Source organism: Martes martes (genome assembly GCF_963455335.1).
Source record: "Martes martes genome assembly, chromosome: 1".
Classification (NCBI taxonomy): domain Eukaryota; kingdom Metazoa; phylum Chordata; class Mammalia; order Carnivora; family Mustelidae; genus Martes; species Martes martes.
The window spans coordinates 193,641,203-193,668,490 of record NC_137888.1 but is presented as its reverse complement, the minus strand read 5'-3'; the positions used below and the strand labels follow the sequence as shown (position 1 = coordinate 193,668,490).

The following is a 27,288-nucleotide window of genomic DNA, read 5'->3' as shown; positions in this document are numbered from 1 at the left end:
GGACAAGGAACTTCATAAGAGTAAGATCAGTTATATGGCTGTGGTTCAAAGACATTACGTATTTTACTATTCCATACTTCAATTTTGTTTCTGTCATAAAACCATGCAATTGTATCATGACCTTTGTCTCACCCTAAATAATATGGTGTAACTTCTATTTTATACATTTATTCCAATACACATATGTGTTATTGCTGAGTTCAAGTAAGTCTGAAGTCAGAGACCCGTTGACTGATGTTGTCCCAGAAAGTATTCTTGTGATGCATAAATGATAGTGGATGAAGCCAACACAACGGCTTGAGGAATTATAGCTTATAGAGTTGCTTGGCAGATGAAATCACTTGACTAATTAGAAAATAATGCATTATGCTATGCCTAGAAAAATCACAGCACGGCAGGAGGAGAACTGTGTTCTGAGTTACTGTGGGCTGCCAATCACAAGAAAGCCTGTGCCTTTGTTCTTTATCTTTTTTACTTTTTTTTTTCTCCTATCCCTACAGCCCAGAAATTGAAACAGACCTTGGAGCCTTGTGATACTGAATATCCAGCATTTGTCTCTGAGCGCACCATCAAGGAAACCTCAGGGAACATTGCTTGTGAAGACTGCTCCAAGTAAGCCTCCCACCTCCTTTCTGCTCAGTGTAGAACTCCTATGGGCCAATGTGTCCGCGTGCTCATGATCACAGTGAGAGATGGAAACATGGCGGCCCTCTTGGGTGAGGAGGTGTTTCCACCGGTTTGGAAAAAACATCACTTGGCTTTGTTAGATCATTTAGAATTTGGGAAAGGTTCAAAGTGCTTGAGAATGCATCTTAGAATAGACAAGGTTTTTAGTTGAGTTTATTGCTGGTTGGAAAAAGTCCTAATTGGTGTTTTCCCATTTGATGGCTGGCCATTTCACCCATCTGTTGGGAAAAATCCTTCTGGGTCTTTCCTGGAGGCATCAAATCTTTAGGAGTCACTGGAATCTGACATCTGGGGAACTAGTCTTGGTCGCTTACTAGGCATTTCCCTGATTCCTAATGACGTTGGGCTTTTTAAAATGGTTTTATTGATCATTTGGGTTTCTTTCCCCTTCATTTCTGTTGGCAGTTGCACGTTGGGTGATGAATCCACTCTTACTGGTTTGGTGTTCTAGTTTTTGGGTGCAATTTCTTTCCAGTTGTATGCTTTACATATGTGTCTTCCTAGTCCTTCGTCTGACTCCTCATCTTTTGTAATGTCTTTAGATGCATAAATTTTCCTTTGCTTTTATTTTAATGTAGTCTAATTTATTCTTCTGTTCTGTGATTTGTGCATTTGTGCTTTAAGAAATTAGTTTGTGCCCTCATGTCATAATGGTATTCTCAAATCGTTTTATTCCAAACACTTCCAGTGTTGACTTTCACCTTCAGGACTTGAATCTCTCTTGAATTTATTTGTGTGTGCCGTAAGGTAGCATCTAATTTCATCTTTTTCCATATAGTTCCCTGTCAACCAGCACTGCTTATTGAATGGTCTTTTTTTTTTTTTTTCCAATTGATTTATTGTGGCACCTGTGTCATATAGGGTGAGTTGCCATCTGTATGCAGGTCTGTTTCCAGGTTTTATGGTTTGTCAGTACTGATGTCAATACCATAGCTCTTTAATTATTAGAGCTTTATTTTTTATTTATTTATTTAAAAGATTTTATTTATTTATTTGACAGACAGAGATCAGAGATATGCAGGCAGGCAGAGAGAGAGAGAGAGAGAGAGAGAGAGGAGGAAGCAGGCTCCCTGCTGAGCAGAGAGCCCGATGCAGGGCTCGATCCCAGGACCCTGAGATCATGACCCGAGCCGAAGGCAGAGGCTTTAATCCACTGAGCCACCCAGGCACCCCTTAGTAGAGCTTTATAATATGACTTTATATTTAGGAGAACAAATATCTTTTCCATATTCTTCTAAGTTGTCATGGCTATTTTTGTCTCTCCTCTTTGATATTAATTTTATAATCAGCTTGTTAATTTCCAAGAATTATGATACAGTTTTGATTAAAATTGCTGTAAGTTATAGATTAATTTGAAGATAATTGCTATCTTGTATAATACTGGAACTTTACATTTATAAACTTAGTATGTCTCTTTATTACATGTCTTTTCATAGAGTTTTATAATTTTATGTTAGATTTATACCTTGAAAGCATATAGTTTTTTCTGCTATCAGAAATGGCATACATTTAAAACTACATTTTCTAATTGATAATTGTTAGAATATGATAACAACTCTGTATATTGAATATCTTGTATCCAGTTGCTAAATACTCTTTTAGATTTAATAGTTTGTGTATCGCCTCTCTAGGACATTTTTTTTAAATTAACATATAATGTATTATTTGCCCCAGGGGTACAGGTCTGTGAATTGTCAGTCTTACACAATTCACAGCACTCACCATAGCACATACCCTCCCCAATATCCATAACCCAGCCACCCTCTGCATACCCCCCTCCCCCCAGCAACCCTCAGTTTGTTTTGTGAGATTAAGAGTCTCTTATGGTTTGTCTCCCTCCCAATCCCATCTTGTTTCATTTTTTCCTTCCCTAGCCCCCAAATCCCCCACTTTGCCTCTCAAATTCCTCATATCAGGGAGATAATATGATAATTGTCTTTTTCTGATTGACTTATTTTGCTCAGCATAATACCCTCTAGTTCCATCCACGTCATTGCAAATGGAAAGATTTCACTTCTTTTGATGGCTGCATAGTATTCCATTGTAGGTATATACCGCATCTTCTTTATCCATTCATCTGTTGATGGACATCTAGGTTCTTTCCATAGTTTGGCTATTGTAGACATTGCTGCTATAGACATTGGGTGCACGTGCCTCTTCAGATCACTACATTTGTATCTTTAGGGTAAATACTCCGTACTGTGCTTGTTAGGTCATAAGGTAGCTCTGTTTTCAACTTTCTGAGGAACCTCCATGCTTTTTTCCAGAGTGGCTACACCAACCTGCATTCCCACCAACAGTGTAGGAGGGTTTGCCTTTCTCCACATCCTTGCCAGCATCTGTTGTTTCCTGACTTGTTAATTTTAGCCATTCTGACTGGTGTGAGGTGGTAACTCATTGTGGTTTTGATTTGTATTTCCCTGATGTCAAGTGATGTTGAGCACTTTTTCATGTGTCTGTTGGCCATCTGGCTGTCTTCTTTGCAGAAATGTCTATTCATGTCCTCTGCCTATTCCTTGATTGGATTATTTGTTCTTTGGGTGTTGAGTTTGTTAAGTTCCTTAGATACTAGCCCTTTATCTGATATGTCTTTTGCAAATATCCTCTCCCATTCTGTCAGTTGTCTTTGGTTTTGCTGACTCTTTCCTCTGCTGTGCAAAAGCTTTTGATCTTGATGAAGTGCCACTAGTTCATTTTTGCCTTTGTTTCCCTTGCTTTTGGCGATGTTTTAGGAAGAAATTGCTGCGGCTGAGGTCGAAGAGGTTGCTGCCTGTGTTCTCCTCAAGGATTTTGATGGATTCCTTTTTCACATTGCAGTCTTTCATTCATTTTGAGTTTATTTTCGTGTGTGGTGTAAGGAAATAGTCCAGTTTCATTCTTCTGCATGTGACTGTCCAATTTTCCCAACACCATTTGTTGAAGAAACTGTCTTTTTTCCATTAGACATTCTTTCCTGCTTTGTCAAAGATTAGTTGACCATAGAGTTGAGGGTCTATTTCTGGGCTCTCTATTCTGTTCCATTGATCTGGGTGTCTGTTTTTGTGCCAATACCATACTGTCTGGATAACGACAGCTTTGTAAAAAAGCTCAAAGTCTGGAATTGTGATGCCACCAACCTTGGCTTTCTTTTTCAACATTCCTCTGGCTAGTCGAGGTCTTTTCTGGTTCCATATAAATTTTAGGGTTATTTGTTCCATTTCTTGGAAAAAATTGATGGTATTTTGATAGGTATTGCATTAAACATGTAGATTGCTTTAGGTAGCATAGACATTTTCACAATATTTGTTCTTCCAATCCATGAGCATAGAACGTTTTTCCATTTCTTTGTGTCTTCCTCAATTTATTTCATGAGTACTTTATAGTTTTCTTAGTACAGATTCTTTGCCTCTTTGGTTAGGTTTATTCCTAGATGTCTTATGGTTTTGGGTACAATTGTAAATGGGATCGACTCCTTAATTTCTCTTTCTTCTGTGTTGTTGTTGGTGTATAGAAATGCAACTGAGGGGTGCCTGGGTGGCTCAGTGGGTTAAAGCCTCTGCCTTCGGCTCAGGTCATGATCCCAGGGTCCTGGGATCGAGCCCCACATCGGGCACTCTGCTCAGCGGGGAGCCTGCTTCCTCCTCTCTCTCTGCCTGCTTCTCTGCCTATTTGTTATCTCTGTCTGTCAAATAAATAAATAAAATCTTAAAAAAAAAGAGAGAGAAATGCAACTGATTTCTGTGCATTGATTTTATATCCTGACACTTTACTGAATTCCTGTGTGAGTTCTCACAGTTTTGGAATGGAGTCCTTTGGGTTTTCCACGTAAAGTATCATATCATCTGCAAAGAGTGATAATTTGACGACTTCTTTGCTGATTCGGATGCCTTTAATTTCTTTTTGTTGTCTGATTGCTGAGGCTAGGACTTCTAGTACTATGTTGAATAGCAGTGGTGATAATGGACATCCCTGCCATGTTCCTAACCTTAGCAGAAAAGCTCTCACTTTTTCCTCCATTGAGAATGATATTCACTGTGGGTTTTTCATAGATGGCTTTGATGATATTAAGGTATGTACCCTCTATCCCTACACTTTGAAGAGTTTTGATCAAGAAAGGATGCTTTACTTTGTGAAATGCTTTTTTAGCATCTACTGAGAGTATCATATGGTTCTTGTCCTTTCTTTTATTAATGTATTGTATCACATTGATTGATTTGCAGATGTTGAACCAAACATGCAGCCCTGGAATAAATCCCACTTGGTTGTGGTGAATAATCTTTTAATGTACTGTTGGATCTTGTTGGCTAGTATTTTGGTGAGAATTTTTGTATCTGTGTTCACCAAGAATATTGGTCTGTAATTCTCTTTTTTAAATGGGGTCTTTGTCTGGTTTTGGGATCAAGGTAATGCTGGCCTCATAAAATGAGTTTGGAAGTTTTCCTTCCATTTCTATTTTTTTGAAACAGTTTCAGGAGAATAGGTATTAATTCTTCTTTAAGTGTTTGGTAGAATTCCCCTGGGAAGCTGTCTGGCCCTGGGCTTTTGTTTTTTTTTTTTTTTTTTTTTTTTTTTTTTTTTTTTTTCCTTTTATTTTATTTTTTTTTTTTTTTTTAATTTTTTATTTATGTTCAGCGTAACAGTATTCATTGTTTTTTCACCACACCCAGTGCTCCATGCAATCTGTGCCCTCCCTAATACCCACCACCTGGTTCCCCCACCCTCCCACCCCGCCCCTTCAAAACCCTCAGGTTGTTTTTCAGAGTCCATAGTCTCTCATGGTTCACCTCCCCTTCCAATTTCCCTCAACTCCCTTCTCCTCTCCATCTACCCTTGTCCTCTATATTATTTGATATGCTCCACCAATAAGTGAAACCATATGATACTTGACTTTCTCTGTTTGACTTATTTCACTCAGCATAATCTCTTCCAGTCCTGTCCATGTTGCTACAAAAGTTGGGTATTCGTCCTTTCTGATGGAGGCATAATACTCCATAGTGTATATGGACCACATCTTCCTTATCCATTCATCCGTTGAAGGGCATCTTGGTTCTTTCCACAGTTTGGCGACCGTGGCCATTGCTGCTATAAACATTGGGGTACAGATGGCCCTTCTTTTCACTACATCTGTATCTTTGGGGTAAATACCCAGCAGTGCAATTGCAGGGTCATAGGGAAGCTCTATTTTTAATTTCCTGAGGAATCTCCACACTGTTCTCCAAAGTGGCTGCACCAGTTTGCATTCCCACCAACAGTGTAAGAGGGTTCCCCTTTCTCCACATCCTCTCCAACACACGTTGTTTCCTGTCTTGCTAATTTTGGCCATTCTAACTGGTGTAAGGTGGTATCTCAATGTGGTTTTGATTTGAATCTCCCTGATGGCTAGTGATGATGAACATTTTTTCATGTGTCTGGTAGCCATTTGTATGTCTTCATTGGAGAAGTGTCTGTTCATATCTTCTGCCCATTTTTTAATATGATTATCTGTTTTGTGTGTGTTGAGTTTGAGGAGTTCTTTATAGATCCTGGATATCAACCTTTTATCTGTACTGTCATTTGCAAATATCTTCTCCCATTCCGTGGGTTGTCTCTTTGTTTTGATGACTGTTTCTTTTGCTGTGCAGAAGCTTTTTATCTTGATGAAGTCCCAGAAGTTCATCTTTGCCTTTATTTCCTTCACCTTTGGAGACATATCTTGAAAGAAGTTGCTATGGCTGATATCAAAGAGGTTACTCCCTATGTTCTCCTCGAGGATTCTGATGGATTCCTGTCTCACGTTGAGGTCTTTTATCCATTTCGAGTTTATCTTTGTGTACGGTGTAAGAGAATGGTCAAGTTTCATTCTTCTACATATAGCTGTCCAGTTTTCCCAGCACCATTTATTGAAGAGACTGTCTTTTTTCCACTGGATATTTTTTCCTGTTTTGTCAAAGATTATTTGACCATAGAGTTGAGGGTCCATATCTGGGCTCTCTACTCTGTTCCACTGGTCCATGTGTCTGTTTTTATGCCAGTACCATGCTGTCTTGGTGATCACAGCTTTGTAGTAAAGCTTGAAATCAGGTAACGTGATGCCACCAGTTTTATTTTTGTTTTTCAACATTTCCTTAGCAATTCGGGGTCTCTTCTGATTCCATACAAATTTTAGTATTATTTGCTCCAGCTCTTTGAAAAATACTGGTGGAATTTTGATTGGAATGGCATTAAAAGTATAGATTGCTCTGGGCAGTATAGACATTTTAACGATGTTTATTCTTCCCATCCAAGAGCATGGAATGGTCTTCCATCTTTTTGTGTCTTCTTCAATTTCTTTTAGGAGTGTTCTGTAGTTCCTCGAGTACAGATCTTTAACCTCTTTGGTTAGGTTTATTCCGAGGTATCTTATGGTTTTTGGTGCTATAGTAAATGGAATCGATTCTCTAATTTGCCTTTCTGAATTTTCATTGTTAGTGTATAAGAAAGCCACTGATTTCTGGACATTGACTTTGTATCCTGCTACATTACTGAATTGCTGTATGAGTTCTAGTAGTTTGGAGGTGGAGTCTTTTGGGTTTTCCATATAAAGAATCATGTCATCTGCGAAGAGAGAGAGTTTGACTTCTTCCTTGCCAATTTGGATACCTTTTATTTCTCTTTGTTGTCTGATTGCTGTTGCTAGGACTTCTAATACTATGTTGAACAAGAGTGGTGAGAGTGGGCATCCTTGTCGTGTTCCTGATCTCAATGGGAAGGCTGCAAGCTTTTTCCCATTGAGGATGATATTTGCTGTGGGTTTTTCATAGATAGATTTGATGAAGTTCAGGAATGTTCCCTCTATCCCTATACTTTGAAGCGTTTTAATCAGGAACGGATGCTGGATTTTGTCAAAAGCTTTTTCTGCATCAATGGAGAGGATCATGTGGTTCTTCTCTCTTCTCTTATTGATTTGTTCTATCACATTGATTGATTTGCGAATGTTGAACCATCCTTGTAACCCAGGGATGAATCCTACCTGGTCATGGTGGATAATCTTTTTAATGTGCTGTTGGATCCTGTTTGCTAGGATCTTGTTGAGAATCTTAGCATCCATATTCATCAGTGATATCGGTCTGAAATTCTCCTTTTTGGTAGGGTCTTTGCCTGGTTTGGGGATCAGGGTGATGGTGGCTTCATAAAAAGAGTCTGGAAGTTTTCCTTCTGCTTCAATTTTTTGAAACAGCTTCAGGAGAATAGGTATTATTTCTTCTTTGAAAGTTTGATAGAATTCCCCAGGGAATCCGTCAGGTCCTGGGCTCTTGTTTTTTGGGAGGTTTTTGATCACTGCTTCAATCTCGTTACTAGATATCGGTCTATTCAGGTTGTCAATTTCTTCCTGGTTCAATTTTGGGAGTTTATAGTTTTCCAGGAATGCATCCATTTCATCTAGGTTGCTTAGCTTATTGGCATATAACTGTTGATAATAGCTTCTGATGATTGTTTCTACTTCCTTGGTGTTAGTTGTGATCTCTCCCTTTTCATTCATAATTTTATTAATTTGGGCTTTCTCTCTTTTCTTTTGGATTAGTGTGGCCAATGGTTTATCGATCTTATTGATTCTTTCAAAAAACCAGCTTCTAGTTTCGTTGATACGTTCTACTGTATCTCTGGTTTCTACCTCGTTGATCTCTGCTCTAATCTTGATTATTTCCCTTCTTACGTGTGGAGTTGGTTTGATTTGTTGTTGATTCTCCAGTTCTTTAAGGTGTAGAGACAGCTGGTGTATTCTGGATTTTTCAATTTTTTTGAGGGAGGCTTGGATGGCTATGAATTTCCCCCTTAGGACCGCCTTTGCTGTATCCCATAGGTTTTGGAGTGAAGTGTCTTCGTTCTCATTGGTTTCCATAAATTGTTTAAGTTCTTCTTTGATCTCCTGGTTGATCCAAGCATTCTTAAGCAAGGTGGTCTTTAGCTTCCAGGTATTTGAGTTCCTTCTGAACTTTTCCTTGTGATTGAGCTCCAGTTTCAAAGCATTGTGATCTGAGAATATGCAGGGAATCATCTCAGTCTTTTGGTATCGGTTGAGCCCTGATTTGTGACCCAGTATGTGGTCTATTCTGGAGAAGGTTCCATGTGCACTTGAGAAGAATGAGTATTCTGTTGTTTTAGGGTGGAATGTTCTGTATATATCTATGAGGTCCATCTGGTCCAATGTGTCATTCAATGCTCTTATTTCTTTATTGATTTTCTGCTTCGATGATCTGTCTATTTCTGAGAGAGGCGTGTTAAGATCTCCTACTATTAATGTATTCATATCAATATGACTCTTTATCTTGATTAATAGTTTTCTTATGTAATTGGCTGCTCCCATATTGGGGGCATAGATATTTACAATTGTTAGATCATCTTGGTGGATAGTCCCTTTAAGAATGATGTAGTGTCCTTCTGTATCCCTGACTACCGTCTTTAGTTTAAAATCTAATTTATCTGATATGAGAATCGCTACCCCGGCCTTCTTTTGAGGCCCATTGGCGTGAAAGATGCTTCTCCATCCCTTCACTTTCAGTCTAGGTGTATCTTTAGGTTCAAAATGGGTCTCTTGTAGACAACATATGGATGGGTCCTGTCGTTTTATCCAATCTGCAACCCTGTGTCGTTTTATGGGTGCATTTAGGCCATTCACATTGAGAGTGATTATTGAGAGATACGTTTTTATTGACATTGTGTTATCTTTGAAGTCTTTCTTTCTGTCGATTGTCTCTATATTTCTGTTCAATGCTATTCTTAGGATTTTTCCTCTTTTATAGAACCCCCCTTAATATTTCCTGCAGTGTCGGCTTGGTGGTTGCATAGTCTTTCAAGCCTTGCCGGTCTTGGAAACTCTTTATCTCTCCATCCATTTTGAATGTCAGTCTTGCTGGATAAAGTATTCTTGGCTGCATGTTCTTCTCATTTAGTGCCCTGAATATATCTTGCCAGCCCTTTCTGGCTTGCCAGGTCTCTGTGGACAGGTCTGACGTTATTCTGATGGGCTTTCCTCTGTATGTAAGGAGGTTCTTTGTCCTAGCGGCTTTCAAGAGATTGTATCTACAATTATGATTCCTCAATTTTACTATGAGGTGCCTGGATGTTTTTTTTGAATTTATAATCTTGGGGGGGGACCTTTCTACTTCTAGTACATGAACACTTGTTCCATTCGCAAGGTTGGGAAAATTTTCATGAAAAATTTGTTCCACTATATCTTCTAGACTTCTTTCTTTCTCCTCCCCTTCAGGGATTCCAATAATTCTGACGTTGGAACGTTTCATGGCATCATTTATTTCCCTGATTCTGTTTTCGTGGCTTCTAAGCTGTTTGTTCCAGGCTTCCTCCTGATCCTTTCTCTCTATTTGTTTGTCCTCCAGATCACTAATTCTATCTTCTGTCTCAGTTACCCTAGCTTTTAGAGAATTTAGATTAGATTGGAACTCATTGAGAGCGTTGTGAACCTCATCCCTGGTGGCCTTCAGCTCTGCCCTAACATTATGAACCTCCTCTCTGGTCGCTTTCAATTCTGCCCTAATCAATTCTGTTTGGTCATCCATAGCTTTCTCCAACCTAGCTATTGCCTGGATAATTGTTAGCCTGAATTCTCTTTCTGACATATTGTCTATGTTGATAGCCGTTAGCTCTGTTGCAGAAGGCCCATCCTCTGTATTTTTCTTCTGTTGGGGATTCCTCCTCCTAGTCATTTTGGTGAGAGATGACTGGACAGATGTAGCTGGGTGTATTGACCGTGGTGCAGTCAAGGTGCACCCTGGAACGCTTCTGAGCACTCAGGATTCCCCACCCAAATGAGAGAAAAAAGAAAAGAAAAAGAAAAAAGAGGGAGAGAGAGAGACAGGAAAAAAAGGGAAGATAAAAGTGAAGGTTCAGCCCAAATGGGCCCCAGGGTAAGGTTTATGACGTATACAAACAAAAACAGACAAACAAAAAGACTGATAAAAGTATATGACGAGAGAAAATATATATATATATAAGCAAAAAAAAGGAGGAGCCTCGTCAAGAAGAACCCCAAGTATAAGATTTATATACTATCCAGACAAACATAAATACACAGAGACACTGGCTGAAGAAAAAGATGGGAGCATGGTTATAGATTCTCGGTGTGGGCGAGGAAGGTTATTTTGATTCTTCCTGGATGTATCTTGATATCTTTGTTAAAGGACTCAACTTTCCTAAGAAAAAGGGGGATTAAAAATTGGTTCACCTATAGGGGTAGCATTGCTTGGAGAAAGGGGGTTACCTTGAAGTTTAACTCTATATGACTATTAGAAAATAAAAATAAAAAAGGAATAAACTGGACTAAACTAAATTAAAAAATTTTTTAAAAATTAAGAAAATAGAAAAGCAAAAGAAAAACACATGTGTATGTATCAAAAAAATTCAGGTTAGAAGTTTATCATGGAATTTGATGTACTGGACATCTCACTGTGATGGTAAATAGGTTAAAAAATTATCTATATAAAAAAAGAAAAAAAAATGAACCAGAATAGTGGGAAAGAATTAAAAATAAAAGTTGTATCTATGAAGTAGTGGTGGTTGTTCTCTTGTAGTTTTTTTTTTTTTTTTTTTCCTGATTTGTTTTCTGGGGGAGGGGGCTGCCACGTGGGTTTTCAGTCAATGATGTTCCCTGAGTTAAGTCCTCCCGACCCCCTCAAGGGGGTGGGCTCTGAGAAAAACGTTTTTTTCAGGTTTTTGTTCTCTGGAGGTTTTTATGTTTGTTCACTTCTTTTCTCTCGCCTTGACAGCTTTTGATGGTTTTGGGAGGTTTAGAGGAAAGAAAACTGCACCCCAACCTCCCTCTCAGAGAGAAGCCTCAGTCTGCTCCCCTGCAGGTGCTGCAGCCGCTGGGCCGCTGGCAGAGCAGGTTCTGAGTCGCGGTCCCTGGGGACGCAGGATCTCCTGCTTGTACGCAAAACCAAGGCAGCTGTGGCTGTCTGGGCAGCTCCAGACCGCCAGAGAGGTTCCAAGCAGCAATCGCACACTGAGATTTTCCCGCTGGCTGGGGCTGAGAGCTCAGGGCTTGCGCGCACCTCTCCCAGGGGATTTTTTGGGGCGCGGCGCCTCCAGCTCTATCAGCTCTATCGCCGCGTGGGTCTATCACCGCGTGGGTCCCAGAACACCAGGCTGGGCGTTCGTGCACCTCTCTCAGGGGAGGTTGAGGCACGCACGCATCTCCAGTAAGGTGCGCGTTCTGCCGTCGGGTGTGGCTCCCAGTCCCTCACGGGAGCCGGACTCCACCCGTTCTCGGGCGCACTGGCGGCTCCGGGACAAAGACCAGGTTTCTCCGCCGCACTCTCCGGCTCAGCGCCAGGGGATGCTGCCCTGGGTCTGGGGACTTAAGCCCCTATCCCTATCCGCCCCGATTCCCACAATTTCCCCGCGCGAGTCTTTGCTCTTTTGAGTGCTTTCAACAAGACTCCAAGTTAATGCTGGTCCCCAGATGCCGGGCACTCTCGTATCGGGGTATTATTTTCCAGTCGGTCGCCTCTGGTGGCTCCCTCCCCCTTTTGTTTATCTTCCGATATCAGTCCGACGTTCCCACTCCACTTTACCTGCCCACTGGCGTCTTCTGGCCCCCGTAGAGATCCAGACGTGTATAATTCTGATCTCAGGCTGATTTCATGGGTGATCGGAGTTCTTTGGTAGGTAATCAGCTCACTTTAGGGTGCAGGTTGAAAAGGCGCCTCCTCCTACTTCCCCGCCATCTTGTCTCCCCTGGGCTTTTGTTTTTTGGGAGATTTTTGATGACTGCTTCAATCTCCTTACTGGTTATGGGTCTGTTCAGGTTTCCTATTTCTTCCTGGTTCAGTTTCAGTAGTTCATACGTCTCTAGGAATGCATCCATTTCTTCCAGATAATCAAGTTTCCTGGTGTATATTTGCTCATAATATGTTCTTATAATTGTTTGTATTTCTTTGGTGTTGGTTGTGATCTCTCCTCTTTCATTCATGATTTTATTTATGTGGGTCCTTTCTCTAGAAAGGACCTGGCCGGGGTTTATCAATCTTATTAATTCTTTCAAAGACCAAGCTTCAAGTTTCATTGATTTGTTCTACTGGGTTCTTTTGGTTTCTGTTTCATTGATTTCTGCTCTGATCTTTATGATTTCTCTTCTGCTGGATTTATGCTTTCTTTGCTGTTCTTTCTTCAGCTCCTTTTGGTATAGGGTTAGGTTTTGTACTTGAGACCTTTCTTGTTTCTTGAGAAAGGCTTGTATCACTATATACTTTCCTCTCAGGACTGCCTTTGCTATGTCCCACAGATTTTGGACAGTTGTGTTTTCATTATCATTTGCTTCCATGAATTTTTTCAATTCTTTAATATCCTGGTTGACCCATTCATTCTTTAGTAGGATGCTCTTTAGCCTCCACGTATTTGGATTCTTTCCAACTTTCCTCTTGTGATTGAGTTCTAGCTTCAGAGCATTATGATCTGAAAATATGCAGGGAATGATCCTAATCTTTTGGTACTGGTTGAGACCTGCTTTGTGACCCAGGATATGATCTATTCTGGAGAATGTTCCGTGTGCACTAGAGAAGAATGTGTATTCTGTTGCTTGGGATGGAATGTTCTGAATGTATCTGTGATGTCCATCTGGTCCAGTGTGTCATTTAAAGCCTTTATTTCCTTGTTGATCTTTGCTTGGATGATCTGTCCATTTCAGTGAGGGGGGTGTTAAAGTCCCTGACTACTATTGTATTATTGTTGATATGTTTCTTTGATTTTGTTATTAATTGGTTTATATAGTTGGCTGCTCCCGTATTAGGGGCATAGATATTTAAAATTGTTAGATCTTCTTGTTGGACAGACCCTTTGAGTATGATATAGTGTCCTTACTCATCTCTTATTATAGCCTTTGGCTTAAAATCTAATTTATCTGATATCAGGATTGCCACCCCAGCTTTCTTTTGATGTCCATTAGCGTGGTAAATTGTTTTCCATCCCCTCACTTTGAATATGGAGGTGTCTTCGGGTCTAAAATGAGTTTCTTGTAGACAGATTATTGATGGTTTTTTTTTTTTTTTTTTTAATCCATTCTGATACCTTATGTCTTTTGATTGGGCCATTTAGCCCATTTACATTCAGGGTAACTACTGAAAGATATGAATTTAGTGCCATTGCATTGCCTGTAAGGTGACTGTTACTGTATATTGTCTCTGTTCCTTTCTGCTCTACTACTTTTAGGCTGTCTCTTTGCTTAGAGGACCCCTCTCAATATTTCCTGTAGGGCTGGTTTGGTGTTTTCAAATTCTTTTAGTTTTTGTTTGTCCTGGAAGCTTTTTATCTCTCCTTCTATTTTCAGTGATAGCCTAGCTGGATATAGTATTCTTGGCTGCATGTTTTTCTCATTTAGTGTTCTGAATATATCATGCAAGTTCTTTCTGGCCTGCCAGGTCTCTGTGGATAAGTCTGCTGCCAATCTAATATTTCTACCATAGTATGTTACAGATTTTTTGTCCCGAGCTGCTTTCAGGATTTTCTCTTTGTCACTAAGACTTGTAAGTTTTACTATTAGATGATGGGGTATGGACCTATTTTTATTGATTTTGAGGGGGGTTCTCTGTGCCTCCTGGATTTTGATGCTTGTTCCCCTTGCCATCTTAGGGAAATTCTCTACAATAATTAGCTCCAATATACCTTCTGCCCCCCTCTCTTTCTTCTTCTTCTGGAATCCCAATTATTCTAATATTGTTTCATTTTATGGTATCATTTATCTCTCGAATTCTCCCCTCGTGGTCCAGTAGTTGTTTGTCTGTCTTGCTCAGCTTCTTTAATCTCCATCATTTGGTCTTCTATGTCACTAATCCTCTCTCCTGCCTCATTTATCCTAGCAGTAAGAGCCTCCGTTTTTCATTTTACCTCATTAATAGCTTTTTTTATTTCAGCTTGGTTGGATTTTAATTCTTTTATTTCTCCAGAAAGGGCTTTTATTTCTCCAGACAGTGTTTCTCTAATATCTTCCATGCCTTTTTCGAGCCCAGCTAGCAACTTGAGAATCGTCATTCTGAACTCTAGATCTGACATATTACCAATGTGTATATTGACTAGGTCCCTAGCCTTCGGTACTGCCTCTTGTTCTTTTTTTTTTGGTGGTGAGTTTTTCCACCTTGTCATTTTATCCAGATAAGAATATATGAATGAGAGAATAACATACTAAAAGGGTGGCAAAGACCCCAGAAAAACATACACTAACCAATTCAGAAGAGACCTCAAATCGGGGGGAGAAGAAAGGGTTAAAAAGAAATTTTTAAAAAATTAAAATATATATATATATATTAGATTGGTGAATAGAATAGAACCACCCACTTGATTTTGGGTGTATTTTGGTCTCTTAGAAGAAACTACCTCCCAAAATTTTAAAGAAAGAAAAACTGATAGGGTAAACATGATAAAGGGATGGAATATGAATGTAAAGATGAAAATTTTTAAAAAATTCTAAAAAAGGAATTGATAAGATATGTTGGTTGGAAAAAGAAAGAAAAAGAAAGTGGAGAGAATTTGCTTAGCTAGAGGTAGGACAAAGCCCTATGCTAGATAGGGTATCTTTTGATCTATTAGAAGAAATTGTATTCCAAAATTTTTTAGAAGAAAAAACCCTGTATGTATATATAAAATAAAGTTAGATACAATGAATGATAAAATATGACTATAACAATGAGGGTTTAAAAAGATTTTTTTTTAAAGAAAGGTATTGTTAAGATACACTAGTTAAAAAACTTTGAAAGAGGAAACAGGAAAAGTTAAAAAAAGTTAGAATAAGAAAAAAATAAAATTTAAAAAAATTAATTAACTTTGCAACACTAAGGAATCATGGGGAGAAAGCCATGTAGTCCAAGCTTTGCTTTCCCCTCCTCTGGAATTCCGCTGTTCTCCTTGATCAGTGAGCTTGGTCTTGGCTGGATGTTCTTGCTGATCTTCTGGGGGAGGGGCCTGTTGCAATGATTCTCAAATGTCTTCGCCTGAGGCGGAATTGCCCTGCCCTTGCCAGGGGCCAGGCTAAGTAATCTGTTCAGGTTCGCTCTCTGGAGTTTTTGTTCCCTGAACGCTTTCTGTAGAGCTCTGGAGGACAGGAATGAAAATGGCGGCCTCCCAATCTCTGGCTGGAGGAGCAGAGAGCTTTGGGCCCCCACTCCTCAGTGCGCCCTCAGAGAAAAGCAGTGAATCCCTCCCATGTCCCTGGTCTCCAGCCATGCTCTGAGCTCACCTGGCCTGTGACCGAGCATTTCTGTCTCTGGTGCACGACCCCGTTTGGAGTCTCCAAACCCAGCAGATTCCTGCACTGTGCTCCCACGCCACTCTTCCCGGCGGAGGAAGGAGGGGATCTCCTCAGATCTGCCACTTTTGCGGTCCCTGCTCAAAGAGCAGTGGCCCAACTGTGCTGCAGATCACAGTTTAAGGTAATCCCAAGCTGAGAGCCCCTCCTCAGCTCCGTCTCTGTAGCTGGCTTCCCGGCTCTGATACCTGCGAGCTCAGCTACACTCAGTCACCCTTGATCCTTCCATGACCCCACGGGACCTGAGACCACACTGTCCCCTCAAGGGCTCCACCCCCACTTAGCCTCTGGAGCGATGTCCCTCAGTGGAGAAGACTTCTAAAAGTTCAGATTTTGTGCTCCGTTGCTCTGCCACTGGCTGGGAGCTGGCCCCTCCCCCCCACAGTCTATCTTCCTGTTGCTTTGAATTCTCTTCTCTTTCATGTCCTACCTTTCAGAAAGTGGTCGATTTTCTGTTCCTAGAATTGCTGCTTTTCTTCTCTTCAATCTCCTGTTGGATTTGTAGGTGTTCAGAATGGTTTGGTAACTATCTAGCTGAACTCCTGTAACCTGATGTCATTTCAGTCTGCTACTCCTCTGCCATCTTGACTCTCCTCCTCTCTCGGACTTTCTTCACACACAGTAATACCATTTGTGAAAATTTTCCTTTATATCCTCCATACTTATTTTGTTGCATAAAAGTAACCTGGATTGTTGACTAGAAACAGTGAGAGTAGACAACTGTATCTTGTTGCTAATTTAAAGGAATTTCTTCTAATAATTCCATGTTAACTATGATGTTTGCTACAGGATTTTTTTAATTGAAGTATAATTCACATACAATATCATATTAGTTTCTGTTATACAGCATAGTGATTTGACATGTGTAGACATTATGAAATGGTCACCACAATAAATCTAACTCCCATCTGTCACCTTATGAAGTTAATACAATGTCAGTGACTGTATGATTTATTAAATCCCCATGATTTATGTATTTTATTGCTGAAAGTTTATAATTCTTGATCCCCTGCACCCATTTCATCCACCCATCCCCTCCCCTCTGGCAACCACCAATTCTTTTTTTTCTCTCCATCTATAATTGGAGTTTTGTTTTGTTTTGTTGATTTATTTTTTAGTTTCTCCATGTAAGTAAAATCATGTGGTATGCCATTGGATTTTTCTATCATATTATATTATATTGTATTGTATTGCATTGTATTATGTTATATTAGTCACCATACGGTACATCATTAGTTTTTGATGTAGTATTCCATGATTCATTGTTTGCATATAACACCCAGTGCTCCATGTAATCCATGCCCTCCTTAATACCCATCATCGGGCTAACCCATCCCCCCAACCTCCATCCCCTCTGAAACCTTTAGTTTGTTTCCCCGGGTCCATAGTCTCTCATGGTTCATGTCACCTTCTGATTCCCCCCTCTTCATTTTCCCTTCCTTCTCCTAATGTCCTTCTCCTAATGCTATTCCTTATGTTCCACATACAAATGAAACCGTATGATAACTGTCTTTCTCTGCTTGACTTATTTCACTCAACATAATCCCCTCCAGTTTCAACCACGTGGGTGAAAATGGTGGGTATTCATCCTTTCTGATGGCTGAGTAATATTCCATTGTATGTATGGAGCACATCTTCTTTATCCATTCATCTGTTGAAGGGCATCTCGCCTCTTCCACAGTTCGGCTATTGTGGACATTCCTGTTATGAACATTGGGGTGCATGTGGCCCTTCTTTTCACTATATCTTTGGGGTAAATACCCAGTAGCACAGTTGCTGGGTCACAGAGTAGCTCTATTTTTCACTTTCTGAGGAATCTCCATACTATTTTCCTAAGTGGCTGCACCAACTTGCATTCTTACTACCAGTGTAAGAGGGTTCCCCTTTCTCCACATCCTTTCCAACACTTGCTATTTCTGCCTTGTTAATTTTTGCCATTCTTACTGGTGTAAGGTGGTATCTCAATGTGGTTTTGATTTTAATTTCTCTGATGGCTAATGTAGTTGAACATTTTTTCATGTGTCTGTTAGTCATTCATAAGTCTTCTTTGGAGAAGTGTCTGTTCATGGTTTCTGCTTGTTTTTTGACTCAATTATTTGTTTTTTGGGTGTTGAGATTGAGAAGTTCTTTATAGGTCTTGGATACCAGCCCTTTACCTATAGTGTCATTTGCAAATATCTTCTCCCATTCTGTGGGTTGCCTCTTAGTTTTGTTAATTGTTTCCTTTGCTGTGCAGAAGCTTTTTATCTTGCTGAAGTCCCAAAAGTTCATTTTTTGCTTTTGTTTCCTTTGTCTTTGGAGATGAGTCTTGAAAGAAGTTGCTGTGGCCAATATCAAAGAGGTTACTGCCTATGTTCTCCTCTAGGATTTTGATGGATTCTTGTCTCTTGTTGAAATCTTTCATCCATTTTGAGTTTATCTTTTTGTATGGTGTAAGAGAATGGTCAAGTTTCATTCTTCTGTTTTCTAAATTATAGTAAAATATTAATAATATTAAATTTACCTTTGTTACTATTTTTAAGGACATTTTGACAGTGATTTTCTTTTTAAGTTTACTTGTTTGTTTGTTTATATACTCTCTACACCGAGAGTGGGGCTGGAACTCACCACCCCAAGATCAAGAGTTACTTGCTTTCCTAACTGAGCCAGCCAGACCACCCCCATTGTGACTATTTTTAAGTGTACAGTTCAAGAGCATTAAGTAGATTAGCAATGTTTGTTGTGTAACCGTAACTGTTATCCATTTGCCGAGTTGCCTTAGATTTTTGATAGTTAACTATTTATTAGGCTAAAGAAAACCTCTCCAGGGGTATTTGTTGCTCTTGTTGCTATTGTTTGAAATTTGAATGGATGTTGAATTTTATCAAAACTTTTTTTGTACTTTAATTATGAAAATAATTTTAATTTGTTATTATGTTGCATTACATTGGTAAATTAAAAAAAAAATTTAAATCATGAAATATATCATATATATTGTATCTTTAATGGTAGATGGATTCTCTAATGTGAAAACATGCTTTTTTTCCCAGGATGGTCTTTCATTGCCATGATTACAAAAGACAAAAACCAAAACCATCTTGCTAGGTCCGTTTGCTCACGTTATATTGAAGTTGCTATCTGTTCTCAAAAAGAAGAGTGGGTTAGAGGCACCTTTGGTGCTCAGTTGGCTCAGCGTGATTCTTGATCTCAGCTCAGCTCATAATCTCAGGGTCCTGGGATCAAACCCTGCATCTGGCTCTGCACTCAGCGGGGGGTCTGCCAAAGGTTCTCTCTCCCTCTCCTTCTGCCCTGTCCCCTCCATAAATAAATAAATGGATGTTTAAAAAAAGGAAGAGTGGGCTCTGCTTTTCCTTTCATGTACTGTCTTTTGGCTCTGTTATTAAGGTCATTTTATTGTCATTAAATTTCTTGGGTCTTATACATTTTGTATGAGATTAAATTATCTGCTTCTTTTAGGTTTGGTAAAATGTACCCATAAAACGATAAACAAGTGATACATTATTTATTTATTTATTTAATTCCTGTGTGAGTAAATTTTCAACTACTAAATTAGTTCCTTCAGTGGTTAGATATCTTTGGTATTTCTATTTCTTTTTGAAATGATTTTGATAATTATATTTCTTAGAAAATTGCCTATTTCATCCCACTCTTCATGTTTATTGCATGCATTTGTTGATAGTGTTCTCTTTTGATTAAAAATGCTGCCATATTTGTGATTTGCTCTCCCTTCCCTTCCCCTCCCATTTCCCCCCATACCTCCTCCCTCTCCCACCCTCCCTCTCCCTCTCCTTCCCTCTCTCCCTTTCTCTTCTGGTTCCTCTCTCTCACTCTCTCCCTCTTTCTTTCCCTTATTCCCACTCCTTCTTTCTCTCTCTCTCCCTTCCTTTCTGTACCTACCCCTCTCCTTCCCTCTCCCCTCTTCCTCCACCACCCTCTCCCTCTCCCACCTTCTCTCACTCTCTCTCCTTCTTTCTCCTTCTTTCTTTCCCTACCTCTTTCTTCCTCCCCCTCCCTCTTGCTCCCTACTTCTCCTTCCCTCTCCTTGTTCCCTCTCCCTCCCCCCGTCCTTCCCTAACTCCCTCCTTCCATTGTTTCCTTCCTTCCCTCCCTCTCAGTACTAACAGAGATGTTGTTTTCTTTTCCTTTTCAAAGAACCATCATTTAGTTTGTTAGATTTTCTCTGTTGTTTCTTTGACGTTCTATTTCATTTATTTTGCTTCTTATCTGTATTATTACCTTTCTTCTATGTTTTCAGGCTTTATTCTTTATTATTTTCTAACATTTCTTGTTTGATGCTTAGCTTTTGTAACTTCATATATATAATAAATATATTTTATATATATGTATAATTTTTCTCTGCATTTCAGTTTATATAGAGTTTTCATTATTATTCAGCTGTGATAATTTTCTAATTTTCACCATATTTTTAACTGGTAAACTTTTAAATACTGTTTTAAGATTTCCTAAAATATGTGGGTTTTGAGACTTTTTTTTTTTTTTTCCTTATTGACTGCTGGTTAAATGACATTGCGGTCTGCATACCACATGGTCTGTGCAGAGACTTGTTCTGTATTCTGGTACCTGCCCACATGTTTTTGAAAGCAGGTTTCATTCTCTAATAGCTGAGTACAGGGATTTTAATGTGTATCCATTGGATCAAGTGTGTCCATTGTGTTCCAGACTTTTGTCACTATTCTGTTTTAGATATCAGGCTCTCACCAGACTTATAGATCTTTCCACTCCTTCTTGTCATTCATTTTACTTTGCTTTTTATATTTGGAAGCTATGTTACCATAGATAACCCCGTTCAAGATTGGTATAGCATCCTGATAAATCACTCCTCTGATCAACTGGATAGCCCTCTCTGGGAAAGCGCTTTATGCTTTAATGTCTATTTTGTTTGCTAATGGCACAGATGCAGCATTTCTTTGGTGACATATCCTAGGCCTGTTTTGCCCCTTCCCTCCATTTTCAACTTTCTTTTTTTATCTTATAAATAAAGGATTTTATCTTATAAATAGAATACAGCTGGCTTTGGCATTTTTATTATCTACATTACTGGAGATTTAATCTTTTATAATTTACTGTGCTTAGAATTATTTCTACCATCATTTTATGGGCTGTCTGTCCCTGTACTCTTTCTTTCTTCCTTCCTTCCTTCCTTCCCTCCCTACCTCACTTCCTTCCTTTCTTTTCCTCCAATTGGACCTATTGAGTTTTCTCTATTCCTGTGTTCTCCCTTCCTAGTATGTAAGGTATACACTCTTTTCTTGAAATATTTACCCTTAACCTTGTACATGTTTCAGGATCTCTTCCCTCCTCCAGAACAAACTCTTAGAACCTCTGACTTGGGTTACCTCCCATCTCTTTCATGAGATATTTCCCGACATTTTAGCTCTGCTGTGTTTTTAACCCACCAAATATGTTATTATTGCTGTTGGTGCCTGGAGTAAACAAGGTGTTTACCAGTTTGTTTACACACTGTTTTTTTTTTTAAACCATTGCTTCTTGTTTTACCATATTTTAGAAGTTTGTTTTGTTTTTTTCAGGAATGATCTAGGAGTGGTAAATGATCTCATTCTTTGTCTGAAATGTTTTATTTACTATGTACTCTGCAGTGATCATTTAACTCCACGCTGTATAAATTGAAGTATTGTGAAGATACTGTTCCATGTTTCCAAATTTGAGATTTGCACCTCTGTAGGTGGGTCTGGCCGCCCCCAGCCCCCCACCCCACCCTGCCCCGCCCCATCTCAAAGGGCCTTTAAAGGGCTTTTCTTTGATATTCTGGTTTCACTGACACGTGTCTAGATATAAATTTACTTCTCTGTGTTTATATGCTTTCTTCTGGGTAATTTCCCTAAACTCCATTAATTTCCTTCTGGTTGTGTCTAGTCTGATGCTTGGAGCCCACTGAATTTTTAATGTAGTTGTCTTTCTATTTATTTTTAGGTGTATTATTGTCTTCTTTTAAAATCTGTGCATTCTTGGATACTTTCAAGTTGCTAAGAAAGTAGATTTTAAAATATCTGTGTTTCCTTTGTACAGATTCTTTTTTTTTTTTAAGATTTTATTTATTTATTTGATACAGAGAGAGATCACAAGTAGGCAGAGGGGCAGGCAGAAGGGCAGGCAGAGGGGGAGGGGGAAGCAGGCTCCCCGCTGAGCAGAGAGCCAGATTCAGGGCTTGATCCCAGGACCCTGGGATCATGACCTGAGCCGAAGGCGGAGGCTTTAACCCACTGAGTCACCCAGGTGCCCTCCTTTGTATAGATTCTTATTCTTAAATTTTTATACTTAATTATAAAGCCTTTTAAGGCTGTTTCAGTAGTTTAAATTTTGGGGGGGGGGGTGGGTACCAATTTCCTAGTCTCTTTTGCCTGGTTTCTTTCCTGGGAGATAATTGGCTCATGCGTTCTATCATTTTTTGCCATGAACTGATTTTTACTGTTAATTATTATTTCTGTGGGAACAGAACAGAGCTTGAGTTTTTCTTCACAGTAGATTTACAGTTGGGTTTCAATCATGTATCCTGTTCATATTGACTGCCTGGGAATTCTTGTTATGTAAGTTTTTATATTTAGGAGTTTCTGCATCATATAAATTACAGTAAATATTTTTCCTAAGCGGCATGTAGTTTCGGCTTAAAGTCTGATTTCTCATGCTAATATTGTTTCGCCCGTTCAGACCCCAGACAACACCAGATTATCTGCCTTTTACACTTAGCTATAAATGTACACGTTGGCTTTTAGTGTCTTGTCCTGTAAGTTCTTTTGTTTTCAAACATGCTTGTACTGTTCTACTGTTTCATCCAGCATGTCTAAGTGTTTAAAGCAGAATGGCTTCCATATTGGCTTAATCCACCACGCTGTATTTGCACTTCAGACTGAGGACTTTCTAGACTCACCACAAAAAAGCACTGGAGCATAGTGGCTTAGCTTAGGAGCCATGGCATCAGGGAGTTCAGAGTGTGTGAGCCCCAACTCCAGTCACTGCTAGCTGTGTGACCTTGAGCAAAAACCTAAACTCTCTGAAACTCAGCTCTTCCTGGGTAATTTGGGGGAATAATAATACTGAGTACATCATAGGCTGGTTGTATGAATTAAGTGAGAAAATTTATGTTGTGGATTTAGCATGATGCCTGGAACAGAGTAAGTTCCCAATAAATGACCCCATTTCATACTAGCATGATGCCCTACCAACTTTGTATGTAAAGATGATAGCCCCCATTAACCATTCTGTTAAAATGTGCCTTTTCCTTTTGATAGTTTCACATCCCTTTGCTACTGTAGAATTCCTGTAGGAAAAGGTACATACAACATCTATGTACTTTTGATGGCTGAAGTTCACATAACAGAAGGATCATTGACAGTTCATGGCCCTGTGGCTCCATGAAGTGGACTCCGTTGATTTTATAAAGACTGTGAAGCTTTTTGAGCAGAGGGATATTATATCCTCAGTATCATAACTACAGATTTCCTAAGGTAGTCGCTACCTCTTACTGCATAATAGGTAATCAGATTTAGTGGAGTAAATTAGGTTTCTTATTTCATTCTGAATGAGAAAACAAATAGAACCAAGACAGATGATTGCTAAGGCCAGCAATATTTTTCCTTGTTGACTTGCAATCAGAAGCCAAAAATGTGAATGCAGCTTGATTAAAATAAGTAAACTATGATTTCAAACTAAAGAGAGACTACTTTTCATTCCACGGAGGGTAACTACATTCCTGTTATGGCCCAGGAATTTCAGGTGCATTGGGAAATCCAAGGCTGGATGAGACACAAAGTTGACACTCAAGGTCCTTGCGTCCTCTCTGATGAGTCTGCTTTGGGCCGTGACTTCCACACTAGGTTCCAGACTCACAGGAGGCTGGGAAGTTCAGTGGGCCTTATCCCATTTGCCGGTAACACTGAAAAGACAGTGCAGGCTTTGGAGGAATTTTGTTTCAAAGCTTCAAGACCACCACCTGGTAACTCAGTCATATGCAACAGAAGCAAAATAATAAAGGCCCAAGGGTGTGAGTTGGGAGAGGAATGGAGACTTGTGCTTTTCCTTTCTTTTTCAGTAAAGTTTTTATGGATGTGTAGCCCGTACAAGAAAATGTACGAACCATATGTGTGCAGCGTAATTAATTTTCACGAAGTGGGCATATCTGTATACACAGGACTCAGGTTGAGAAGTGAATGGATGACTATTGCTAGCCCCTCGCAAGCCCCCTACCTGGCCTGTGAGGAGCAGTGCCCCCACTTACCATAGGGCAACCCTCTCGAGTTCTAACATCAGTGATTGGTTTTACTTGTTTCTAATGTCTAACTTGTGAGATGGCAATTAGTTCATAAGATATGAGGCTGATGTGTTAATGACCTTGAGGGAAGTTTCTAAGGAATCAGCTTAGAGAACAACAACAACAAGAAGACCTTAGAGAAAAACATTAAAGGCAGCTCAGGGCTTTGGTGTACATTTCTTGATTGTCTGTCCTATCAAGTGGCCTAGACACTGGGCCACACTGTTGGGGACCACATGATTCCTGTCTTCATGGAGTTTACAGAGAGATACCTGGATATTGTCAACACTCCATGTGTAGGGTCAGGATTATAGAGTAAATGCCTCACAGAAGCACAGAAGGGAGGTTTGAGGTATTCAAGAAAGGCTTCCTGGAAGAAGTGACATTTAATGTTAGACCACCAGGATATGAAAGACTTAACAGGTAAGAGTATCCAGGCAGAGAGAAAGCCCCATGTAGGCAAGAGGAATTGTGGCTTGTTCAACAGATTTTTTGAAGTTCAGGGAAGCTGGAACACAGAGCTGGGAGTGAGGAGGGATGGGAGAACAGGCAACAAATGAGTGAGGCTGAATAACGCTTCCCCTTCGATTCTCCTGTCAAAGAGAACTAGTCCTACTACCTACCGCAGCTCCAGGATGGCGCAACAGAAAACTTGTAAAGAAGGGAGAAAAAATGATCAGATTCCAGATGATGGGAGAAATGAACACAGCAATCAGAGTGATGGTAATGGTCCTTTGAAACAGAAAGTCAGGGGCACCTGGGTGGCTCAGTGGGTTAAGCCTCTGCCTTCCGCTCAGGTCATGATCCCAGGGTTGTGGGATCGAGCCCCGCATCGGGCTCTCTGCTCAGCGGGGAGCCTGCTTCCCACCCCCCCCCGCCTGCCTCTCTGCCTACTTGTGATCTCTGTCTGTCAAATAAATAAAATCTTTAAAAAAAAAAAGAAACAGAAAGTCATGATTCAGACAGATAGATCACTAGCTGCCCCAGTATTCCCCCACACCATAGCACGCACGGACACACACACACACACACACACACAGAGGCACACACACTCTCTGGTCCTAATAGAGCAAAAAACCCATTTGTTTCTCCTCTGCCACCTCCTCCTCTTTTTAAGGGCTAGATATTGACAGATCAGCTAGGGTAACTAGTTGAATGAGAAATCAATTCATGACTTTTTTTTTCTAATCTGAAAATCCTTGTGAGGCTTTGTTATAAAATCATCGTATAATGCTCGTATCATAACAAAATAGGCCCGTGACTATAGTCTCAGATGCTGTGAAGGCCTGAACCTTTTGGTATCTCTTTCATATCCCTTTCTCTCTTTTCTTGCGCCATTTTATGAAATGAAGTTTATTAGAAGATACATCTGGGTATTTTTCAAAGTATTTATTATGATAACAATTTGAATTTCATACGATCTTTGGATTCTTGGAACAAAATATGTTAAGGAGAAAAATAATGCTGTTTGACTTTTGTCTTCATTCCCTTGTTGACGACTGGTAGATTTTGCAGTACAATTCCCAACATGTTTGGTGGCAGCCAGGAAGCTGAATTCACACGTCTGCTTTATATCTAATTTGTGTGGAAATTTGTCAACTTTTGCCTGGAAAGAGTGAGATTTTGCAGGACTGGTTCTCTAAGACAATTACTAATTTTCAGCCCACTTTGTAGGTAACTTCAGGTCAGGGGCAGTGACATTCAAAAATAACACAATCCTACAGCATTTGGCCAGGAGCGAGTTGGAAACTGAGTTTGGTGGAAATTATAGCATTTCAGAAATTACGCACTAAGATCTTTTTCAAAGAAAAACATCTCGCCTCCCGCAATGGAACATACAAAGCTGTGTCCGTTACAAACCATTCTGAAGGCAGCGATTACTTTCCTCCACAAGCAACTGCAAACCATAGAGCAACTGTGCGCTTCCCACGGGAACATGCTTCATGCTGTAGTTTGCTGGGGACTGTCATTAACGATCTGCCCGTCTCTTAGACGAAAGCGGATGTCCTCGGTGCCTAACCATTTTGCTAGAACTCAGGAAACCAAGTCAGGTCGTTCTGGCCACATAGTAAAGTCTTTTTGGTCTCCAGTGATCTTTGAAGACTGGCTGCTCCTCACTTCCTTTTTATGTCCTGTTTCCAGCATCGCATGATGGTTTTATATGGAAAAGACATCAAGAGGTGACTCAGTTGCTCTTAGTAGAAACCTTCAAATTGGCAATTCTAAAAGTGGACATTTGTATATCATAGACAGATATATTAGAACCGAGGGACAGTATGCAGTGTTTAAAAAAGGATTTTCGAAAATATAGGGTTTATTAAGAATGCAGGAGCCTAAAAGAAAATAAGAATTTACATAAGAATGTCATTAGGGTTGGTGGTTTGGCTGCTTTAACCAATAATTTTCGTCATTCAATATCCCACTGATTATTAAATTAATCTGTTATTCAAACAGCAATCGAAAAAAACTCAGCCCATATTTTCTGGGCATTTGTGACTGTCAACAAGTTTAACAAAATTGGATATCTAAAAAGAATGCAGTGTTTTACGATTTTCCAGTACATCCTGATACCCTCTCAACCTTTGCTGAGACAGGGATTTACAATTTTCCAATACGTCCTGATACCCTCTCAACCTTTGCTGAGACAGGGATCCACTCGGAATGAAAACCAATCCCTATGTTAACTACTTTGAGCCCATTAAGAAAAATAATTAATCAAGAATAAAGGGAAACATGTGTACCATAGTCGATGCCAGAGCTTTAAAAATCTTGTCACATTTCAATGCTGGCAAGATATTCATTTGTAAGGCAAATTAGATTTTTTTGTTGGTTGTGTGCGCGCGTGCACGCGTTTGTGTAAATGCGTGCAGATATCATTTTTGGGGGGGTAGTATCACTCATCACTCTTCATAAAAATTATGTTGCCATCAGTTTCACTTTGGGATCAGAACACAGGCTTTGCTCATCTTCTTGGAAGCCCCCAAAAGCTGTGGCTACACTTTGCTTCTCTCATCACTTCTCCCCATGCGCCTTTCATTTGTCCGCGAAGCTGAAAGAAAGTAAT

At 39.8% G+C, this 27,288-nt stretch overlaps 1 protein-coding gene across 1 annotated transcript in view; it reads left to right on the top strand.

Annotated features, from left to right (window-relative positions):
* CACNA2D3 (calcium voltage-gated channel auxiliary subunit alpha2delta 3) overlaps positions 1–27,288 on the top strand; it is an 866,841-nt gene that overhangs the window by 799,131 nt on the left and 40,422 nt on the right. Inside the window, exon 35 of the mRNA XM_080820180.1 lies at positions 501–612. Within this exon, the coding sequence (XP_080676306.1) occupies positions 501–612 (112 nt within the window). The remainder of the gene's footprint in view (positions 1–500; positions 613–27,288) is intronic.